The sequence below is a fragment of the Peromyscus eremicus genome, chromosome 1 (assembly GCF_949786415.1).
Source record: "Peromyscus eremicus chromosome 1, PerEre_H2_v1, whole genome shotgun sequence".
Classification (NCBI taxonomy): domain Eukaryota; kingdom Metazoa; phylum Chordata; class Mammalia; order Rodentia; family Cricetidae; genus Peromyscus; species Peromyscus eremicus.
In genome coordinates, this window is record NC_081416.1 from 24,159,528 (window position 1) to 24,180,067 (window position 20,540).

Sequence of the window (20,540 nt, forward strand, 5' to 3'; positions counted from 1 at the left end):
GGACTTTTAAAGTAAAACAAACGTTGCTTGAACATAAAACACTCTGGTACAATATTTCGTGTGATAATGGGGGCCAGGGCCCCACTCAGCGACTAACAGGCAGGTAACATATACAGTGTGCACACACTGGATGTAGGGACGGTTCACACAACCAGTCTAGTTGGAGCCAGTAAATCAAATGAGGACATGAGGACTACAAGGTATGGTTGAGAAGAAGAACATTATTGTGGATATGAGGGAGAGTAAAGCCAGAGGCATCTGGAAGAGTCCAGACTGAACTGAACTGGGCTGCGGTGCAGGGGAAGCTAGAGAGAAAGAGAAGGAGGGGGGCAGTGGACCAAGAGAGCCAAGAGTGAGGGGAGAGAGGGAGGGAGGGAGGGAGGGAGGGAGGGAGGGAGGGAGGGACAGAGAAACAGAGAGAGAGAGAGAGAGAGAGAGAGAGAGAGAGAGAGAGAGAGAGAGAGAGAGAGAGAGCGCCAGGGAGAAAGAGACAGCTTGTGACCAAAATGGCAGAGTTAATAAAAAGAGAATCTGGGGGAAGGAACGGAAGTCCCTGGAATGAAGATGTTTAGGGTAGGGGCCATGGTGAGAAGAGCTAAGAGGAGCCAGGACTCTGTAACTTGTACTTGTGTTGGGAGAGATGGGTGGTCAGTATATGTGCTTTGGTGTGCTAATAGGCACCTCAGCCATTTTTCCTGACTTTCTTTGGGACCTGGCAGCCAGGTAGGCTGAGATTCTATTACGATACTTAACATGGCAAACAATTTAGAACTCATTAATTGTTTATCTCTGGTGTTTTTCCATTTAACATTTTGCACAGAAGTTGATGTCGGTTAGTAAAATCATCGACAGCAGAACTCTAGAGGCAGCAGGAGAACCCCTGAAAATCCGTCAAATCGCTCGGTTCTGGTTTCAATGGCAGAGGGTCTGAAGCAGATATTGCCAGCACCCACTGAATTCTTACCAGCCCTGAGTGACTCTGCTGTGGGCGTTCTCAGAACCACATTTTGAGAAACAGTCCTCTGTATTGACATAATTGGCAGCATCCTTTCTTTAAACACTTCCCTTTGGTTGCTATGATACAGCCCCCACCCCCAAGTTCTGTGGGCTCTCCAATTCTGTTCTCCATCTCCCACTTCCTCCCCTGCCTATATCACTGCCCCCAGACGCTCCTGCTCCTTCCTCTGCTGTCTGTCCCCTGGGGCATGGCTCCAACTTGGGCAGATGGTTCCCAACCTTGCCCTTCTAGTGCCAACCTCCTGGTGAGATCCGTGGAGCCGCACGGACTGATTTTGGAACAGAGATGAGCTTCATTCAGCCTGGGTCCAGGACTTAGCTGTGAGGCAGGTGACATTGACCCTGCTGCTCCATCACCCCCATCCTGTTCTTGGCCTTTCCTCATCCACTAAGATCCCTCTGTGCTTTGCAGTTTTCTAATCAAATCAGCTCAGCGGGAAAGAGCTGATCATTTTACACTGTCACACTAATGTGCCGACTCTCCCAGTCATTTGCATTTGGAAAGCCTTTTATGGTCTTTGTGGTTTCAACCCTGTTATTTCAGGCTTCCCTTAGCAGACAGGAGGGCACTGACCGAGGGCGAAGGGGAGCTGGCTTGAGAAGGGTCAGCTCTTCTCTTCTTTGACATCTTCTTAGGAGCATAGACTGAAAACCAGCCAGTTAAACTGCTGGGAGGGCAGGACTTGGCCCTTCTGGGTCCTGGGCAAGGAGAAGTACCTGCAGCCTCTCCAGTCCTGTCCCTAGAAGCACAGAGGGTGAGGACAGACTATAGAGTTGGCTGCTGGGCTGACTTCCTGGCCACTCCTACCCATCCGCTTCGGCTGGCTCCTGTTTACCTGTCAGGTCTCAGCTTCAGTGTTCTCTCTTGGGAGCAGCCTGTCCTGGCAGCCCGTTAGAGGTCCTTTTTATTATTATTATTCTTATTATTATTTTGTGATCCCGTGTCAGCAACTGCTTGCCTTCCTTGCATTTATCACAGCTTGTAATTATTTGATTTACTTCTTCCTGTCTCCATGTGGAGAGTGAGGCTCGCAGGGGTGAGACCAAGCTGCCTCACAACCCTTCTAGCACAACACTGGTTCATAAGAGCGATCAAATGCAGCAGGACAGGCTGCATGATCAAACTCCACTACCCTGCAGTCGCTGAGCTGAAGCAAACTGTCCCCAGTAGCTATCATGGTGCTGAAAGGCAGAGGCAATGGAGAGCAGAGTGTTCCTGCTGTGTGCGGTGTGGAGAGTGCATTGGAGGGCAAAGGGCAAATTATGAAAGACTCTGGAGTAGCGCTCCCTCCACCCCACCCCACACCCAAGAAAGGAAAAGGAAAAAAAAATGTTTCCCTATTTGCTTTGACGGTACACACTGTTGAGTTGTTCAGAATTTACTGTCTTTGAACTATTTTACAATGCTGTAGGAAACTGATAGTAACACAACTGATCCTTGTGTGTAAAGATGCCCAGAGGCTTTGCCCAGTAGAGGGGCAGTAGACATGTTCCCTGTGGCTATCAACCAGTTTTGCATCAATGTCTGAATGCACGCTAGCTTTCCTGACTGCCTATGTGTACTCTTACAATTCTTCGAACAAGTCATAACATCTTACTGATGGCTTCATTAGCTAGTAAAATAAAATCTCTGACACGTTAGTTTTATATGTGTACATAGTTACAATCCTGGCTTCTTAAAGGTATTTTTTTTTAATCTGAGCTTCATGAAAATCAAGTATTTTGTGCATTAAAAGATGCTATCAAGACAATGAAAAGTCTCCTACAAAATGGAAGAAAAAATGGCCAAATCGTGTCTAGAATATGTGTCCAGAATACATAAAGAACTAAATTCAATAATACCAGCAGCCGCAGTGGCAAAAACCAATTAAAAATGGTCCAAGGTATTGACTAGACAGCTCTCCAAAGACGATACAATGTATATGAAAATGTTACCAAAGTTGTTAGGGTCAAGGCCGGAGCTCTCCTGGCAAGAGAGCAAGAGCTGGGATCAACGGGAAAGAAGCAAGCTGGCAGAAAACAGAAGCCTTTTCCCATCTGGCTTCACATAACTAAATCAGGCTGCAGAAAAGTCCTTGACATAGAAAACCAGGGAGACAGATGCTATGTGAATGCCCCATAAAGGGGTGCACACCCTGTGGCTCAGCCCTCAGTTTTGGCTCTTCCCCCCAGTACTCGAGCCACTCCCATCCTCAGCAGTGATCTCCCTTCTGTTTGTCTCTATCTCTGAACAAGCACCCCTGGTGGACCCCTTTGATGGAGGACAGAAAAGCCTGGGATGGGGTGCCTTCTGAACTCTGATCTACAGCCTGGCAAGAAATGCATCCCCCACCCCCACCCCCACCTTTTTCTGACTTTTGTTTTAATTGGCCAAAAGCCTAAGCATGCATTTCCTGACACCTTGGACTGCCTCGCTCTTTCTCTGAAGCCCTTCTCCTGCCATACAGCTGCCTGCAGACCAGCTGGTTTTCTCAGACCCTAACTCAAGAAAGCGTGCCTTTTTCTTTTCCTCTTCTCGCCTCCTTCCTCTCCAAAGCTGCTGAGATTTACAGACTTCCTGGTTTTCTTTCAAACACTAATAAAATTGTTCCTGAGCCTCCTCCCAATTCTGTTTTTAAAATTAACTTATCAGCAAACTATGAAGCCAGAAGGGAATGCCATACTCTCTGGTGACACCCGGGCCGTCCTAACAGGCTCAGCCTCCCATCTCCTACAGGCCAATTAGAAAGTCAAGTCCTAGTGAGAGGCCCGGGTAGGAGATTTATTCAATGTAACTACACTGGGACAAGAAATAACTAAAGGGGACCAGTGACCTGCTCCTGAAGACCATCTTCAGAGTCCTGACTTGAGGTTTAGGTTTAAGTAGAGAGCAAGAGATAGGCAGAGCTAAGCAGCTCTGCTGGAATCCTGGTTTCACCCTTCACTGGCCCATCACGGTCTTACACAGCTTCTCCCACAGGGTGGTCTGACAAGTTATCCTGACACACCACATTCCTCCTCTGGCTAGCAACAGACTTCAGCATTTTTCTGTCCCAGCATAGGATTCCAGAGGAAATTCCAATTCCCTTTTCAGTGTCATCTAATCAAAAGGAGGAGTATGCATGTACTTTGTCTTAGTTAGGGTTTATGTTGCTGTGATGAGACACCATGACCATGGCAACTCTTAGAAAGGTAATACATTTTATTTGATTAGCTTACATTTTCAGAGGTTTAGTTCATTATCATTATGGTGTGACCTGGTGATATGCATGCAGACATGGTGTTGGAGAAGTAGCTGAGTGTCCTACATCTTGATTTGCTGGCAACAGGAAGTGGTCTCAGTCACTGTGCATGGCTTGAGCACCACTCCCTTTGGGGGACATTTTCTTCTAAGCCACCACACACTTGTCTAGAATATCCTTCCTCCTTCAGGATGATTTCAGTAATGTGTTTGGTGTTACTGGCCACATGAATGTACAAATCAAAACTACAGTGAGAAACCTTTCACACACGCTAGGATGTCTATAATGGTCATTTTTAAAAGGAGTAATAAATGTTGGTTAGGATGTGGAGAATGTGGGAATATGAAATGGTGCTGTTGCTATTGTAAACAGGTTGGTGGTTTCTTAGAATATTAAACCTAGAATCTCCACATGATATGATAGTTCTACCCCCAGTTGTAAATACAGAAGACTGAATGCGGAGATTTGACCACATGTTTGAATGACCATGACCATAGCAGCATTACTAACGGCAGCCAAAGGTGAAGTAATGTGAAACCAGGTGAGGTGGTTCATACCTATGATCTCTGTACTCAAGAGGCTGAGGCAGGAAGATCATGAGTCAAGGCCAGCCTGGAGATCCTGTCACAAAATGAAAAAAAGAAAGAGGGGGGGGAGATGTTGTGGGATAATCTTTTTGTACACTGTGAAGATGTGTCTCTGACTAAGGCACCTTCTGATGGTCAGATGTACAGTATGGAGGACAGGTAACAAGCCATGTGGCAGAACATAGATTGATATAAATGGGTTAATTTAAGTTATAAGAGCTAGTTGTGAACAAGCCTAAGCTAAGGCCAAGCATTCATAATTGATAAGAAGTCTCTGTGTCATTATTTGAATGCTGGCAGTCTAAGAATGTCTGACTAGGAAGCTGACAACTTTGGCACCCAACGTGGGGCCACATATATCCACATAGAGTCTGAGAAAGCTGGGGAAAAAAGTATCCCCAGCCGGACACAGATTCTTAGTAACTGCTGTTTCCCAAGTAGGCCCAGTACTTGTGGTGTACAGAGGTGCTGCTCCTTTAAGAGGCCCTGCTGTGCAGCCAAGCACTAGGTAGAAATGCCTGCTGCAGCATAGGGCCCAACAACTTCCCAGAGCTGGGATGGTTAGGTGTTGCTGGTCCCAGCTTCTGCTGCTGCCTACAGACCTGAGGGGGGTAGAGCCAGCACCATGTGCTAACTGGAGCTGTTTGGCAGATGGCCTGGCCATCTAAGGTTTGGCTCACATTATCAGAGAAGGCTGCAGATGCACAAAAAGTACATCTAGACTGAGAAAACCTCTGAACAAGTACAGTATGATTGAAAATGTGCTTAGATGCTTAGGAAAGAAAAGAATATGGGTATAGACAATCACAGAAAAATAATTTAAAAGTAATGAAGTCTTTAAAGAGAAAATAAAGTTAATATATATGTACATACACACACATACACACACACACACACACACATATATATATATATATATATATATATATATATATATATGTGTGTGTGTGTGTGTTATATATGCCACGTAAAGATAGGAAATATTATGACACAGGATGTCTGTATTCTGTATAGTGCTTTATTAACTTTAAATTTTTTTAATTCTAATGAACAAAAAAGCAACAGCTACTGAGAGACATTGGATTGCGGAAAAAAACTGCTAAATTAAGCCAGCTTATATATTTAAGGATGTGTTAACTTCAGAATGGAAGTCAAGAAATGTGTTGCATTGGGAGAGAGGTTATGCTTTTGTTTCCACAGGAAACAAAAAGCTATGGATTTCTTCAAAATGAATAAAGACCAGATTTGATGAGGGAGACCTCCTGAAAATCTTGGCTGCCTACAGGAAGGAATAAATCAAGAAAAAACACAAGACAGATGACATATATGCTAATCCTTCTTTAATGGGAACATCTGAGACTAAGTGAGACATGATAAATCTTGTTGGCTACAGAGTCCTTATGACTTATTATTACATGCCACCCTTTCATATGGCATGGATGGAGATTTATATTACAGTTTGGCTATGCAGTCCAAACAGACTTATAAAGTGGATAGATGTCCTTTACTTGCTCAAACATAGAGCAGAAAATCATCTTTAGCTGATCTGTGCATACTGCATATTCCATACTTGTGTTAATGCTGATATGTATGTTACCTTAAAAGTTTGTATGTTTTCAGAAAAAAAAAAAAGGACCAGACACCAATGAAGACAAGTAGCCCAGGTGATCCAGCCTCTCAGAATACCTCTGTTGCAGGTTCCTCAAAAAAAACTTCATTTAGAACAACTTCAAAGCTGATAGCCAAGATGACCCAGCCTCATAGACTACTCTAAGAGTTCAGATAAGCCCTGCACTTTCCCATCACACAGAGACTGGACAACAGCTAGCTAGCTCTTCCAGGACTTGACCATCATCCCAATTTTCTCAGGGTCCCCTAAAGATGCTGTTGCCCCAGATAACAGGAAGTAGTTTAAAGAACACTATGCCCACATTCCAGAGAGGTAGGGTAGGTGATTTTTGATTGTTCAGTGTGGTGGTGTGGAAGCTGCCCCTACCAAGAGAAGAGCAGTGATCTTACTCTTGACTGATAGTAACTCCCTAATGGGGTCAATTCAGTGGATACCTAATTCCTACTGAGAGAGTAGACACCCATAACTAAATTTGTGTCTTTAAAGAGAACTTTTTCAACAATACGCTGCATGTCAGTAACTGCTGTACAGATTAGCATGCATAAGGACGCCGCTAAATAATAAGCCAATCTGACCTTAACAGGAGGAGGTTTAGTTAAAAAAGATTACAGTCGGGGAAGAGGGACTGTTGCAAAGGGGACTTTTGCAGTAGAGAGAACACGGCTACTGTAGGATCTCTGAGGAGTCAGGCAGAAAAGGGACTCTCTTACAGAGATGAAGAAACACGGCTGAGAAGAGCAGGGTGTGGAGAAATAGAACAAAGTGCTTAAAGGGATAGTACATCAGAATGTCTCACTCGGGAGAGGCTGTGTGCTGGCTAGCCGGAGGGTGTTCAACATTCGGGGGCAGGGATCTGAAGAAAGGAGACATGCTAACCAATGTTTGGCTAACGAGCACTTTCGTTTGTCAGGGAGCTGTGGAATAAATAAGCAGTTCCACCCATCATTTATGAGCCCAAGAGAGGGATTTGCTGAGTCTGGGTGGATTTGCTTTTATATCGCTTTTTCTCACTGCTGCGACAAATGCCGGACAGAAATCAATCTAAGGGAGGAAGGATGTGTTTGGGTTCAAAAGTTTGGTATAGTCCATCTCAGCAGGGAAGGCGTGGGGCAGGAGTGTGAGGAGGCTGGTCACATTACGTCCACAGTCAGGAAGCTTAGGGGAGCTGAGAGGCTAGTATTCACCCATTCACTTTCTCTGTTTTGTTTGGTCTGGGACCCCCAGCTCACAGAATGGTGCTGTCTATACTCAGGACAGGTCTTCCCACTGCAGCTGAATCTCTCTGGCAAGGCACTGACAGTTATAGGTTCGTGTCCTAGATCAAATTGACACCCGAACACATCACTTTCACTCCAGTCAAATTGACAACCAAAACCAACTATCACAGCCTTTCTGCTGTCTTATTTAAGCAAATGGGAAATAGAGATTCTTGGTGGTAAGCTGTTTTCCAGAACACAAGAAAAGCTGGGGTAAGGGAGAGAAGAATTCCTTAAATGCTTACCCTGTTTTACAGCATCAAAGGATGCAGCTAAACCCTAACATTGTCAACGTGCTCTGAGATGTGAATTATATCTCTTCAATCTGGGTGACAGCTTTCTCTTCTAAGGCAGCACAGGCTTTAGTCCAGGGCTTGAGGACAGCCCTCTTTTTCTTAAATTCTTAAAACTTTAGATTTTTATTTTATTTTATGTGTATGGTATTTTGCCCACGTACACATCTGTATACCACATCCAGCCAAGGAAGAAGAGGCAGCAGATCCCCTAGAACTAAAGTTACAAATGGTTGTGAGCCACCATGTGGGTGCTGGGAATTGAACCTGGATCTTCTGGAAGAGCAGCCAGCACTCTGGTCTGTTAAGCTATCACTCCAGCTCTTTTGACTCTTCCCTTGAAGAGATTCCCATGCCTGGCTTATCAGAAGCCTGTCTTACACTCTGGAGTCTACCCTAAAGGCCCAGTACAGGACTGAAGGCAATGGACTCCCCCATTGGAGGAAGAGTAGCCTATGGACAGAACTCAGCTCACATTAGTGTTTCGTTCCCAGAGGGCTTTGCTTTGATTTGTAAAGTTGTGTTAAAAAGCCCACATCAAGAATATCGAATATCAAAGATATTGAATCTAAAAATCCAGATTTCTAACTTTTCTTGAAAAATGGATTCTCTAACAATTCTGGCCTGTACGTATTGCATGTCTTCTAAACTGGTTAACGAAATCCCAGACAATGAAGTATGATACTCAGTATGTGTTTATAAAAACAGCTGTTACTTTGGATGCTGTTACTTTCGTATGGTCAATGGGAAGGGAAGCCAGAGATCGCCATCTCCTGTCTACTCATCACTATTCACCTGACCTAGTCAGTCATTCATGTTTTCTGTGTGTATATCCATTTCCTGCAGTCAGCCATTTCCTCTAGTACCAGCAGAGTGAGGAAATAGAAACTATCTTTCAGAGACTTTGTTAGTCAAGACATCATTTGGGAGAAATTGCATCCAGTTTATGCTGACTGGTCTCATAACTTGATGTCATTAACTTAAGGTCTTCTGTGCCCTTAAACACTTACCTGTACATCTAATTTATTTGTGCAAGTGCACCTGCCTCATGACCAACTTAGAGCTTATAAATTGTGAAGACACATGCTACTCAATGCTTGCTATCTCCTATATACCAAGAGAGGCTACTGGGAGTCATTTGTGAGTATGAGAGGCCTGAGGAAATATTCCCATACTCCTTTTCTTCAGGACACAAAGCTAACTTATCTTGGGGCATAGACTTAATTCCTGTAGTTTAAGCATTTCTAACACGAAGTCTTTGATCTCAGAAGTCCTTGATCTCTGAGGTGTTTCTGGTTTCCCTTCTCAGGATAGGCTCCTTTCTGGCATCTCCATAGCTTCCTGGGTCCGTTCCTGTTCTTGCTCACCATAGGGTACTATATAGCCTGTTACTGTGCTCTACTTATAGGAGACCCATGACCACAGCACCAAGCCTAGTCAGCCTTTGAAGAAAGGTCCAGGGACCCAGCACACAGCCCCCTTCATTCCCATTAGCCTTTCCCCAGAGCAGTTCCTGGTGAGGCTTAAAACCTTGATAGCCTTAGATATCATATGACAAAAACTCAGCACATCAATTTTCCAAGGACATTTATTTTCCCTGAGCTCTGCCTTCTGCCTCATCTGTATACTAAGTAGCTTCCTATCTCTTGATCACAGGTCCCTCAACCACTGCTGCCTCACAGAAGGGTTTTACAGACAGCCCGTCTCTTCCGTCGTCTCCTGGGAACAGACCTAAAAACTACAATCAGTTCATTTAGGTAGTTGGTGTACTGCTGTCTCTGCATCGTTTCCCAGTGCCCATTCAAATCCAAGTATTTACTCACCCCAGCCTGAACGGCAGCTTCCTCCAGGCTTTTACACAAGCGAGGGCATGACCTTTGGCCAGCTGGCAAAGGATATGGTTGCACCCAATCTCTCCTTCCAAGGGCGGAGCTTTACTGTGGAGGTTCCCTAGATACCGTCAAGATCTGGGCTTGTGAAGTGCAAGCCAACTCTGCCAAGTTCAAGGTCTTCTGGGTACTGGCTGTGTTTTCTCAGCATTCACAGAGCTCTCCCTTGCTCTGTCTTGGTGCCTACAGGATGTTTGGTTTTGATTATGTGAGCATTTGTGTGATATGATTTCTGAAGACACGCTAAATTCTACCTACCTATTCTCCGATCTGTTTATTCATGCTTGAAATTGCTTTGACAAGATTTTCATTTACAGTTAAAGTTGTTAAGAGCCATAGACAGTTATAGACATACAGATAAATCTATCATAGATATTATAAACATGTATTTTAATATAAACTTTTCACTGGTTACAGCACATATACATGGAAGTACATAAATCATATTTGTAAAAGAGCCACTCAATCATAAACAAGAATAGACCATTCCCATTCTCAGGGCACTCACCCCATGTCTTCCTCCCTTTCTGGTCTTGTTCTTTAGACCTCATCAATGACTTACAGCAAGACTGTACATTCTTTTGCTTTTTTTCAAATTACTGAATAAAATTTTATCTACTTACCTGCATAGCATATTGCTTTGAAATATATTTACATTGTGGAAGGACTAGATATAGCTAACCAACATGTGCATCATGTGTTCTGTGTTCGTAATCTGCATTTGTCCAGTAACAGTAAATATGAGTGCTTTGCTATATCTGTATTGGCATTTGTTGTCTTCTGTGAATGATTCCTTCAAGTCTTTTGCTATTGTTTTTTTTTTTCCTTACAGGGCTTCTACTTTTAACGTAATACACTTTTCAGTGCCTTTAAAAGCAAGTTATTTGTTTTTATTTTTATCTGCATGAGTGTTTTACCTGCATGTATGTGTGTATATCATATATGTGAAGTGCCTGCGGGGGCAGAAGAGGGCATTAGGTCCCCTGGAACTGGAGTTACAGATGATTGTGAGCTGACATGTGAGTGCTGGGAACCAAACCTGGGTTCTATGATTGATTGTCTATGTATACATGCTCATATATATGTGTGTATGCATGTATTTGTGAATACATATGTGAATGTATATATCAGACTTTTTCTCCCTACCTGCAACTTAACTTTTTATTTTCTTAATAAAAATCTTTTAAGTGAACAGAAGTCTTAACTTATTTCCTTATGGTTAATTCCTTGTGCATTCTATTTAAGAAAGTCTTCTGGCTCTAAGAAAAATATTTAAAAATACCATGAAGATGTTTTCCTGTTTTATTTAGAACTGACTTGTGTATGGTGTAAGGTAGGAATCAAGCTTAACTTTTTAAACCATATGTTGTTCAGCAATTTCTTCCAAATTGAATGATTTATTTTTATTTTTAAAGATTTTTTTCGTGTGTGTGTGTGTGTGTGTGTGTGTGTGTGTGTGTGTGTGTCCAGGTGTTGGAGAAGCCAGAAGGGGACACTGAATCCCTTGGAGCTGTAGTCACAGACGGTTGGTAGTTGCCTGATGTGGGTGCTGGGAACTGAACTCAGGTCCATTGTAAAAACACCATGCAGTCTCAACCACTGAGCCATCTCTCCAGCCCCAATTTCTTCCAAATTGAAATGTTCCACCCTGGAGGGAACTCAAGTCTCTGTAAGTTCTGAAGGAAGGCTCATTAAGGCTCAGGCAGTAAACAACTCCCAAGTCTCAAGAAGTACCTGAAACTTACCAGGTTCACAAGGCCTCTCTCTCCTCGAGGCTATATACTGCCGAGCGGAGGAGATGCTGACCTCCTGATCTGCCTGTAAGTTGTGCAGAGAGCTCCAGGATTCTTGCTTTCGGGAGTCATCACCCATGCTAGGGCGAGCTTTTAATGATGCAGCTGTCTTTGGGTTGTCTATGCTCCTGCAAGTAACCCCTCACCCATCTCCTCTAAGTAACTCTGCAAACTCACTGGATCACTGAGTTGGACTTTGGTGGTATTGTTATTTTGATCTGTCATTGGTTCCCTATCTGGAATGAGTAGCAGGGGTGAGTACTATGTTTCCCCAGAAAAGAAGTCTCACACAATATTATTTTATTCAGTTGACCCAGAAGTATTTATTAAAGAGACCATACTGAATCCTCTGCTGTTAACCACAGGACTGTGTATGTATTCATCTATTTCTGGGCCATACTTGAGAAGCAGTTAATAGTTAAACTTATTCTCTGTTGGTATTTGGATTCTTTTCTCAGGGAGAACTTATTATAGTCACTATTGTCAAGGCATCATTTCATCTGAATCACTTCATTTTAAACTCCATCAATCCTTGTAATACAGTTATTCATATCATCCCATTTTATTGGTAAGGAAATTAAGACTTAGAGAGTGAAATAATTTGCCAGAGTTGCCTAGCTTGTGAGTGGCAGGAACATGACTCCAGGGAAATTCTAGTTGACTGTGAAGTCAGAGAAGCTTTTGACAGGGGAAGACAGTCATGATATTATGCTCACAGGAGAGAGATGGAGAGGACAAGGGCTCTACAAGAAGACAGGCTGGAGAGATGGTTCTGTGGTGAAGAGCATATAGTGCTCTTGCAGTGCATCTGGGTTTGGTTCCCAGTACGCATATGGCAGATCTTAACTGTCTGCAACTCCAGTGCCGAGTGTTCTGATGCCATCTTCTGGCCTCTCTGGGAACTGCATGCATATGATGTACATACATAGAGGCAAAACCATCATACGCATAAAATAAAAATGAGTTAAAAATCTTTAGAAAAGAATAAAGAGATAGAGAATGCCTAAACAAAAGTATGAAAATGTCAAAATTTTTCACAGAATATGTATTTTGTCATTTTTTGTGTGCTTTGCTAGCATTTCAAATTCCCCTGAAGCAAATTCATTTTTTCATCAAGGAAGTGTTTTTTTGTTTGTTTGTTTGTTTGTTTGGTTGGTTTTTTAAAGTAACTCTCCTAGGCTCCATTAGAATGCTTACAACCCTTCAATCTTCTCAGCTTTAGATACATCTTTTGTTCCTCTATCCATCATCATGTGTGCTCAACTGGCCACAACTTCCACCATTAATCCTTCAACTACTAAATTATTTCTCTCAGTTCCCAACACTGCCTGCCATCTGTTCTGACGAACTCCTCACTGTCCCCCCCCAGCCGCTTCCTGTTTTTCTGCATTCTGTTAAAGAGATAATATATTATTAAAACACTACACATAGTGTCTCCTTTTCAAAACAATAGCAAACACTTATTAACCCTTACTATGAGCCAGGAATGACGCCGGACCCTTTAAATACATCTAAACTGATTTTCACATCCTTGCCCAGCTAAAATACCACCCTGTATTTTATACTCTCCTTTAGCACTAACCAAATGCCAAAGCCTAGCATTCACGAACATTCCAAATCTGCCCTCAAGTTCTCTCTTTCTTTGCTCATGGTGTCTCTTCACAGCAATAGAATGTAAGACACCATCTCTCCAACACATGCTTTGTTTTATGCATAGGAGAAAGAAGCACAGATCTGACTCTGGAAGTTGATAAAGATTTGGAGCTGGGCAGCACTGTCCTTCACTACTCCTTTTTAAAAATTCTGCATTCATGGCTGGTATTAAAAACATAACTTGATATTTCACCACCACCACCATCACACATCTTCTCTCACCATTATCTCATATCTGCCATAGCATTTTGTTACTTTAGGTTACATAACATCAGCGCACATTTACATTTTTGTAAACATCAATAACACAGCCTAAAGCCTGGGACCCATATGTTTTCATATACCATATACTTACGGTATATGATCAAATACATTAATTTTATTATTTTATATGCTCTGTCTTTCTAGCTAGCCAGACTTTGAGATAAAGGTTTTTACATGTCTGTATTCACAACAACTGCCCCGCCCAGAGCAAGTACTTAATGGGTGCTTGTAATCATTTAATATTGAATTGTAATAGCTTACTTGACATTTTCCATCAGGTAGGTTTTATGTCCTGTGTTGTTTCAAATTCAGATTATGTGATCTATCTATAGCATATATTTTGTATTTAATGTCTCCAGTACCTGCTGACCTCAAAGCAAAAAAAGGAAACCTTTGATTGAATGGGAACTAGAAACACATATCAAATCAGAAGCTGCTTCCCACAGAATCATGAGCTGAGGGATAGGAGCTAAACTGTGTAGGAAGGAAAGGGCTGCCCAGCTCCAAACCTTTATCAACTTGCAGAGTCGGATCTGTGCTTCTTTCCCTCACATGTAAACAAAGCATGTGTTGGAGAGATGGTGTCTTACATTCTATGCTGCAAAGAGACACCATGAGCAAGGCAACTTATAAAAGAAAGCATTTAACTGGGGGCTTGCTTACAGTTTCAGAGGGGGAACTCATGACCATCATGGCGGGGAACTTGGTGGCAGACAGGCATGGTTCTGGACCAGTAGCTGAGAGCTCACAATGGATCCACAAGTTACAGGCTGCAGGTAGAGGCTAGACAGAGATTACATAGATAGATAGATAGATAGATAGATAGATAGATAGATAGATAGATAGATAGATAGATAGATAGATAGGATGGATAGATAGATAGATAGATAGATAGATAGATAGATAGATAGATAGATAGATAGATAGATAGTGGGCCTCTGGACTTTTGAAACCTCAAAGCCCACTGTAGTGACACACATCCTCCAACAAGTCCACAGCTACTCCATCAAGGCCACGCCTCGTAATCCTTCCCAAACATTTCAATAAATGGGGAGCAAGCGTTCACATGTATGAGTCTCTATTCTCATTCAAAACCACCACATTTGGCAAATCTGTTGAAAGGCTTGCTGCTCTTTCAGAGGACCAGAGTTTGGTTCCCAGTACCCACAATAGTTGGCTCACACCACTCTGAACTACTGTTCCAGGGCTTCCCACACAGAGTTCTGTTCTCCACATGTAATGTAATATAGAGAATCAGACACACACACACACACACACACACACACACACAAAAAATTAAAAATTTAAAGGGGGTCTACAACAGTGGCACAGAGTTGTTAGAAAAGCAAAATTAAGTAACAAATAAAAGATGCTAAAAAAGAAATAAAAATGCTAATATATGTCGAATATTGTATAAAGGAGTTGGATATAAGGTATAGATGTTCTTGACTTTATTAGTAATAAATAAAAGAAGAAAATATTTGGTTTTTAGATATTTATCAAAAATAGCTGCTTCACAAAATAATTCAATGTATTATAATAGTGAAGTATGAGGCTTCCTGTTGTCTTTAGTTTCTTAAGGAAATATTTTTGTCGCAGTATAGTTCAAATGCATCTTGAAATACATGAATTTGTAATCATGGAACTAACAAGATCACATTCACTGCTCTGGGTAAATCAGGATGTATCTACAATTTACTGCCAGGAATGAAAAGAAGTCTGGTACTGACTGACAGGGATATTGTTATCTACTGTTTAGGATTAAAGATGTAAAAATTAATGTGTATTAAGTACCAGACTTTTTCTTAAAATGGGCCTGCTGTGAAAGCCAGAGGCATGTCAGTCCTATTCAACGAATGTTTTAGTAGCTCCTGTGATTTCAAAGACACGATGTTGGGTGCGAAGGATGAGATGAATAATTGCTGCTCCTGGAGGGAGACAAGATCTGAACCCAGTGGAAAGGGGAGTGGGACGTCACGGTGTAGGACAAGCAAAATGCAGGAATAACTAGTGGGGCTTAAAATAATTTAATTTTGCCTTTTTTAAAAAAAAAAATCTATTTTGGATGCCCTTTCGCACGTGCCAGGTCGCTTATTGGCCGAGAATCCGCCACCCTGTGAAATCTTTCCCATTCCTCCTTTCTTTCTTTCCTCGCCAATTCGATTTCTTCAGCCTCCAGCACTGCATTTGGAACAGTATCCATTGTGTGGGTGGCGGAACGCGGAGAAGCTATTTTTGTTCTAATTATGAGCACTGTTTTCCTGGGGGAAGAGGAGGGTAATAAGGCAGATCTGAGGCTGAGCCGCTTGCTGGGCGAGGATGCTCCGTGGAGGCGTTACTAAGGTTACTAGAGAGAGGACCGCAGGCGACAGGCAGGGCTTTTTCTATAGCAAGATATATTTTCCAATGAAGAACGTGGGCTGGGCTGCGGGCAGTGCCACATTGTACTACATGCTGGATTCCCCAGAGGGAAAGGGAGGTGGCCAAGGGGGAAAACGGGGGACCAAATCAGGCAGCCTCCGCTTCCTCTTCCGGGCTTTTTCTTCCGCCGTCCTTGTTTTCCCCCCGAGCTTTTCTGGCTGCAACACCAGGTCGGAGCGCTAGCGATCGGTGCCTTGTAGATGTGACACGCCTCGGAGCCGGCCGGAAGCTGCTCCCAGGCGGTACCCGTAGGGACAGGCGTGCGGCGGGCGGTGGCGGTGCGCGGGCGGCGGCGCTGTGCGGCTCGGTAGGACCGGCGCAGACCTGCAGCGGCTCGCTGAGGCCGTGGGTCGTCGTTGCAGCTGCCGCGACTCTTGGGGCGAACTTGGCAGGCAGAGAGGAGCGGAAGGGAAGGGGTGTGTGTAAGGAGGGCCGTGGGCGTATCTGGTGTTGGAGAGGACTTTGAAACTGATCCCTCATAGTGGTTGGTTGTAGTTTTTATTTTGACAGATTCTGGGGGCAGCAGATGCACCCCGTTCTCTCGATATTTTCTTAACTCCAGTCGGTTGATAGCATGATTTGAGTGAGAGCTTTTTAGTGAAGCTACTGAGTTAAGGTAGCTTATGGGATTGGGGAAGCTGCCAGAGGAAAAATAAATGGGGGAGTCGGAGCAGGGAAGTGATGTCGGGGATGAGGGGTCGAGATGAACTACTAGTTCATATTTACAGGGTTTACTGTACCAGATACTGTCCCAAACCCTTTAAGCTTGGTGGCTCATTTACTCCTGGGAGGTCTGGCCTCCTATTAACCTTTACGTAAGTGGGGAAGCTGAGGCCCAGAGAGATCAAGGAACACTTAAAAAAGAAAAAAGAAAAAAGAAAAAGAATGAGAAAAAAAAGAAAGAAAGATAAATGAAAAGCATCTGTGCCAGACTTTGAATTCTGCTAAAGTCCCAGGCTCCACAGTATGGTTTCCCATCATCAAAGTAAGAAGAAAGTGAGGTTGTAGGATCAGAGTGTAGTTTAATTTGAACAGCAGTGATAAGATGTTGGCCTGCTAAAAGTTGTGAAGTCTCGAGGTATAGGGCAGTGATAGATGTCAGCCAGGGAAGGTGGGAAACCGTGGTCTGCAAACCTGTGTCTCCAAGCTTGGCTGTGGTCTTCTCTTTAGCAGTTGGTGGGATAGGGAAGAGAGATAAAAACACACACACCCCTAAGTTTGAAAATGGAATTACAGAGACTCCTAGAACTCAACGATTTGACATAGCTACCTCTTTAACAGGTGAATAATGCCCCAAGAGATGGAGTGACATAAGGAAGGTAGTCGAGAATAGAAGCATTGTCCTAGCTGTACTGGCCTGTACAAATGCTAAAGTTAATGCCACTGTACCTAGACTGGTTCCTTTCAGCTGTGATGCTAATAATGTGTGCCCCAAGTTCTGTGCACTTGCTGACACAAATACTAAACCAAAAATACTGTCACCTGACCTGGCCTGGCTCCTTTCAGCCTCAGGAATTGAATATTGATGACATACAATAGTGAAATAAACCCATCTGTACCGCTGCTCATGCGTGTTCCAGGTTCTGTGTAATGCAGGAATCAGATGTCTTTTCAAACTGAGTGACAGCTGAGGCTTTTCAGCAACTCCAAGAATGTCAGTCTAAAAATAAACAATAAACCTGACCAAGCCAAGGGGTAAGGTGATTTATTTTGAGGAAACTTCAAACAAAACAAAACTCATGTTTAAAAAATTAAGGGAAGATTTTTAACCAGTTGACAGTGTACTGTTTACAAACACTAATTCTGGTAAGTTGTGCCTAGTCATGTTCCCAAGAAACGATTGAAACTGGGGCCTTAAGAATCAAGCAGATCAGTTTAGCTTTTTGCTTTGTAAAATTGATTTTACCCTTGACTCTTCTCATTCCTAAAATATAAGTACTTGTTTTTAATTTGAAAAGTCAAAAGCATTATTTGTAAAGTACTTAGCACAGTGTCTATGACAAAGTGATTATATAGTTCAGTTCATTGCTTAATAAGAGAGACACTTTAGAAATACATCTTCTGGCAATTTCTTCATTGTTCAACCATCACAGGGTATATTTACTCAGTGGTACAGCAATCACCCACACCACAGACGGCCTGAAAACTATCTCTCTAGCCTGTAAACCTATACATCATGTTATTGTAATTATTACTTAGATAGTTGTAATATAATGGTATTTGCACATTAGGCATATCTACACATATAAAATGTGTAGTTGAAGTACTGGGCAATAATTTCTCACCTTTATAAATATTTTCAGTGGTCTGTCAATGGCTGAAACATCTTTAGGAGTTAACGTACTACACAGTAACTATTATGAGTCAAGTGAAAGTGATGCATTACTGCCCCTTGCATACAGCCACTTTGCAGCATCCAGGCTTAGGTTTCACTGGAAAAAAGGCCAATGATTAACTTCTTTAACAGCAATTAAAGGTAGAAAACATTGGTGCACTTCTAAACTATCAGTCCATTATTTCAAAGGGAACGAAAGTTTTAGATGGCTGTATAGCCCATAGACCGTGATCTTCCTGCCTTGTCTTATAAACCTTGTGCTCTTTGAGATCACTTAGTTTTCACGCTTGTGTTTCCTGAATATTTGGCAGCTCAAGGTTTACACAGCTGAATTCGTTCTCTTTTGCAGATGCATGGGCATGGAGGTTATGACTCTGATTTTAGTGATGATGAGCAAGGTGGAGAATCCAGCAAGAAGAAGAAGAAGTAAGTCTTTATTGGTCTGTAGTTCACATTATTTCTAGATTAACATGAGGTATAAGTAAATAATATTGAAAGGTTTGGGATTGAGTTTGCATATGGAAACAACTGCTGTAGCAAGTGAGGTTTTATTCATTACACTAATAAATGGATTTAAATTTGGAGATAGTTGTGGGAAAAATGAAGTTTTGTTGGGAAGGGGTTTATTGAAAGGGATGGTGGGAAAAGGAAAGATTTCTTTATTGCTTGTGTTTTGTTTTGTTTCGTTTTCATTTGTTAAGACCTGTGTGTCTGCAAATGTCACAGCTCAAAGGGGGTTTAGTTGCTAGTGCTTGCTTTTCAAGTGAGGTCCATGTGGAGGATGAATTGTAATTCAGAACACTTGTGATGTTTACTTGAATGAGCAGGTCAGTGGAGGGAACTCATGGGAAGTTTTTTTGAGTTGGGGGACCAAGATCCTCTAGCACAAAAGCCTGGGTGTCACAAGGAGGACAATACAATTTTGTTGTCTTTTCTATTTTCTGAGACAGGGTTTTATTATGTAGTTGAAGCTGGCCTGGAATTCCCTGTATGGCCCAGTCTGTCCTAACTCACAATCTTGTCTTAGCTTCTTAAGTGCTGGGAGTCCAGGTATGAGTTGCCATGTCCAGCTGAAGGCTACACCCTCACTAAGATGCTGTGTTTAGAGGCATTGTTCTTAGCTTTCAGTGCTTAGAAACTCCCTATGTATTGACATCAGATGGAACTCAGAGAAATTGGTTTATTATTCCACAGTAAGACTAATATGTCAGGTTTGCTAACTAGGACTGAGCCTTTTATGAGATCATCAGTCTTCATGAATAACAAAAAGAACAATAGTAATTATAAAATATTATAACAATGTAAGTTCTCTAGATTTTCATTAAGAAACATTACTTTCGGACTGGAGAGATGGCTCAGTGGTTAAGAGCACTGCTTGTTATTCCAGAGGTCCTGAGTTCAATTCCCAGCAACCACATGGTGGCTCACAACCATATGTAATGAGATCTGTTGCCCTCTTCTGGTCTGCGGGTATACATGCAGATAGAGCACTGTATACATAATAGATAAACAAACAAACAAATAAAACTATACACATATAATATTTAAAAAAAAAAAAAGCCAGGCGGTGGTGGCACACACCTTTAATCCCAGCACTTGGGAGGCAGAGGCAGGTGGATCTCTGTGAGTTCGAGGCCAGCCTGAGCTACAGAGTGAGTTCCAGGAAAGGCGCAAAGCTACACAGAGAGACCCTGTCTCAAAAAACAAAAAACAAACAAACAAACAAAACCAAAAAAAATTACTTTCTGGTCTGAGGATGTAATTAAGTTGGTAGAATGCTTGCCTAGGGTACATGAAGTCCCAGGTACAGTCCCTAAGAATAGAATTTGAGCAAATTTAGTTTGGTATTTATGGTCTAGGGTTCTGTTTATTTATATCGATAAGGCTCATCATTTGTGGTCAGTGTCCTATATAGTCAACCTTTCTTTTACATATTTCTTTAATTGTTAGATCTTCATTATTACTACTTAACAGATAAATAAGATTAGGGTGGTAAATGATTGAGTCATGAACTGAACTAGGACCTTCTTAGAAGCAGCCATTTTGTTTTGTCTTTTCCATTTTATAAGTATTAAATAGAATTATGGTGCAAAATGTCAGTGAATCTTTTAAAGTTGTCTTTAATTCTTTGCACTTATATGTTAAGTTACTTTTCTTGTTGTGAACCAGTGCCTGAGAAGA

The 20,540-nt window shown here is 42.3% G+C and overlaps 1 protein-coding gene across 4 annotated transcripts in view; it reads left to right on the plus strand.

The window, feature by feature from the left end:
- Positions 1–20,540, plus strand: part of LOC131907386 (protein FRA10AC1 homolog) — a 60,828-nt gene that overhangs the window by 15,738 nt on the left and 24,550 nt on the right. The window contains exons 1-2 of one of the 4 annotated variants that reach the window (XM_059258587.1): positions 16,222–16,331; positions 18,709–18,785. In XM_059258587.1, the coding sequence (XP_059114570.1) occupies positions 18,709–18,785 (77 nt within the window). In that variant the 5' untranslated portion in view covers positions 16,222–16,331. Of the gene's footprint in view, positions 1–16,221; positions 16,441–16,953; positions 17,306–18,708; positions 18,786–20,540 lie in introns of those variants that run through there. The other 3 variants (XM_059258559.1, XM_059258577.1, XM_059258569.1) reach the window with 3 other exon arrangements.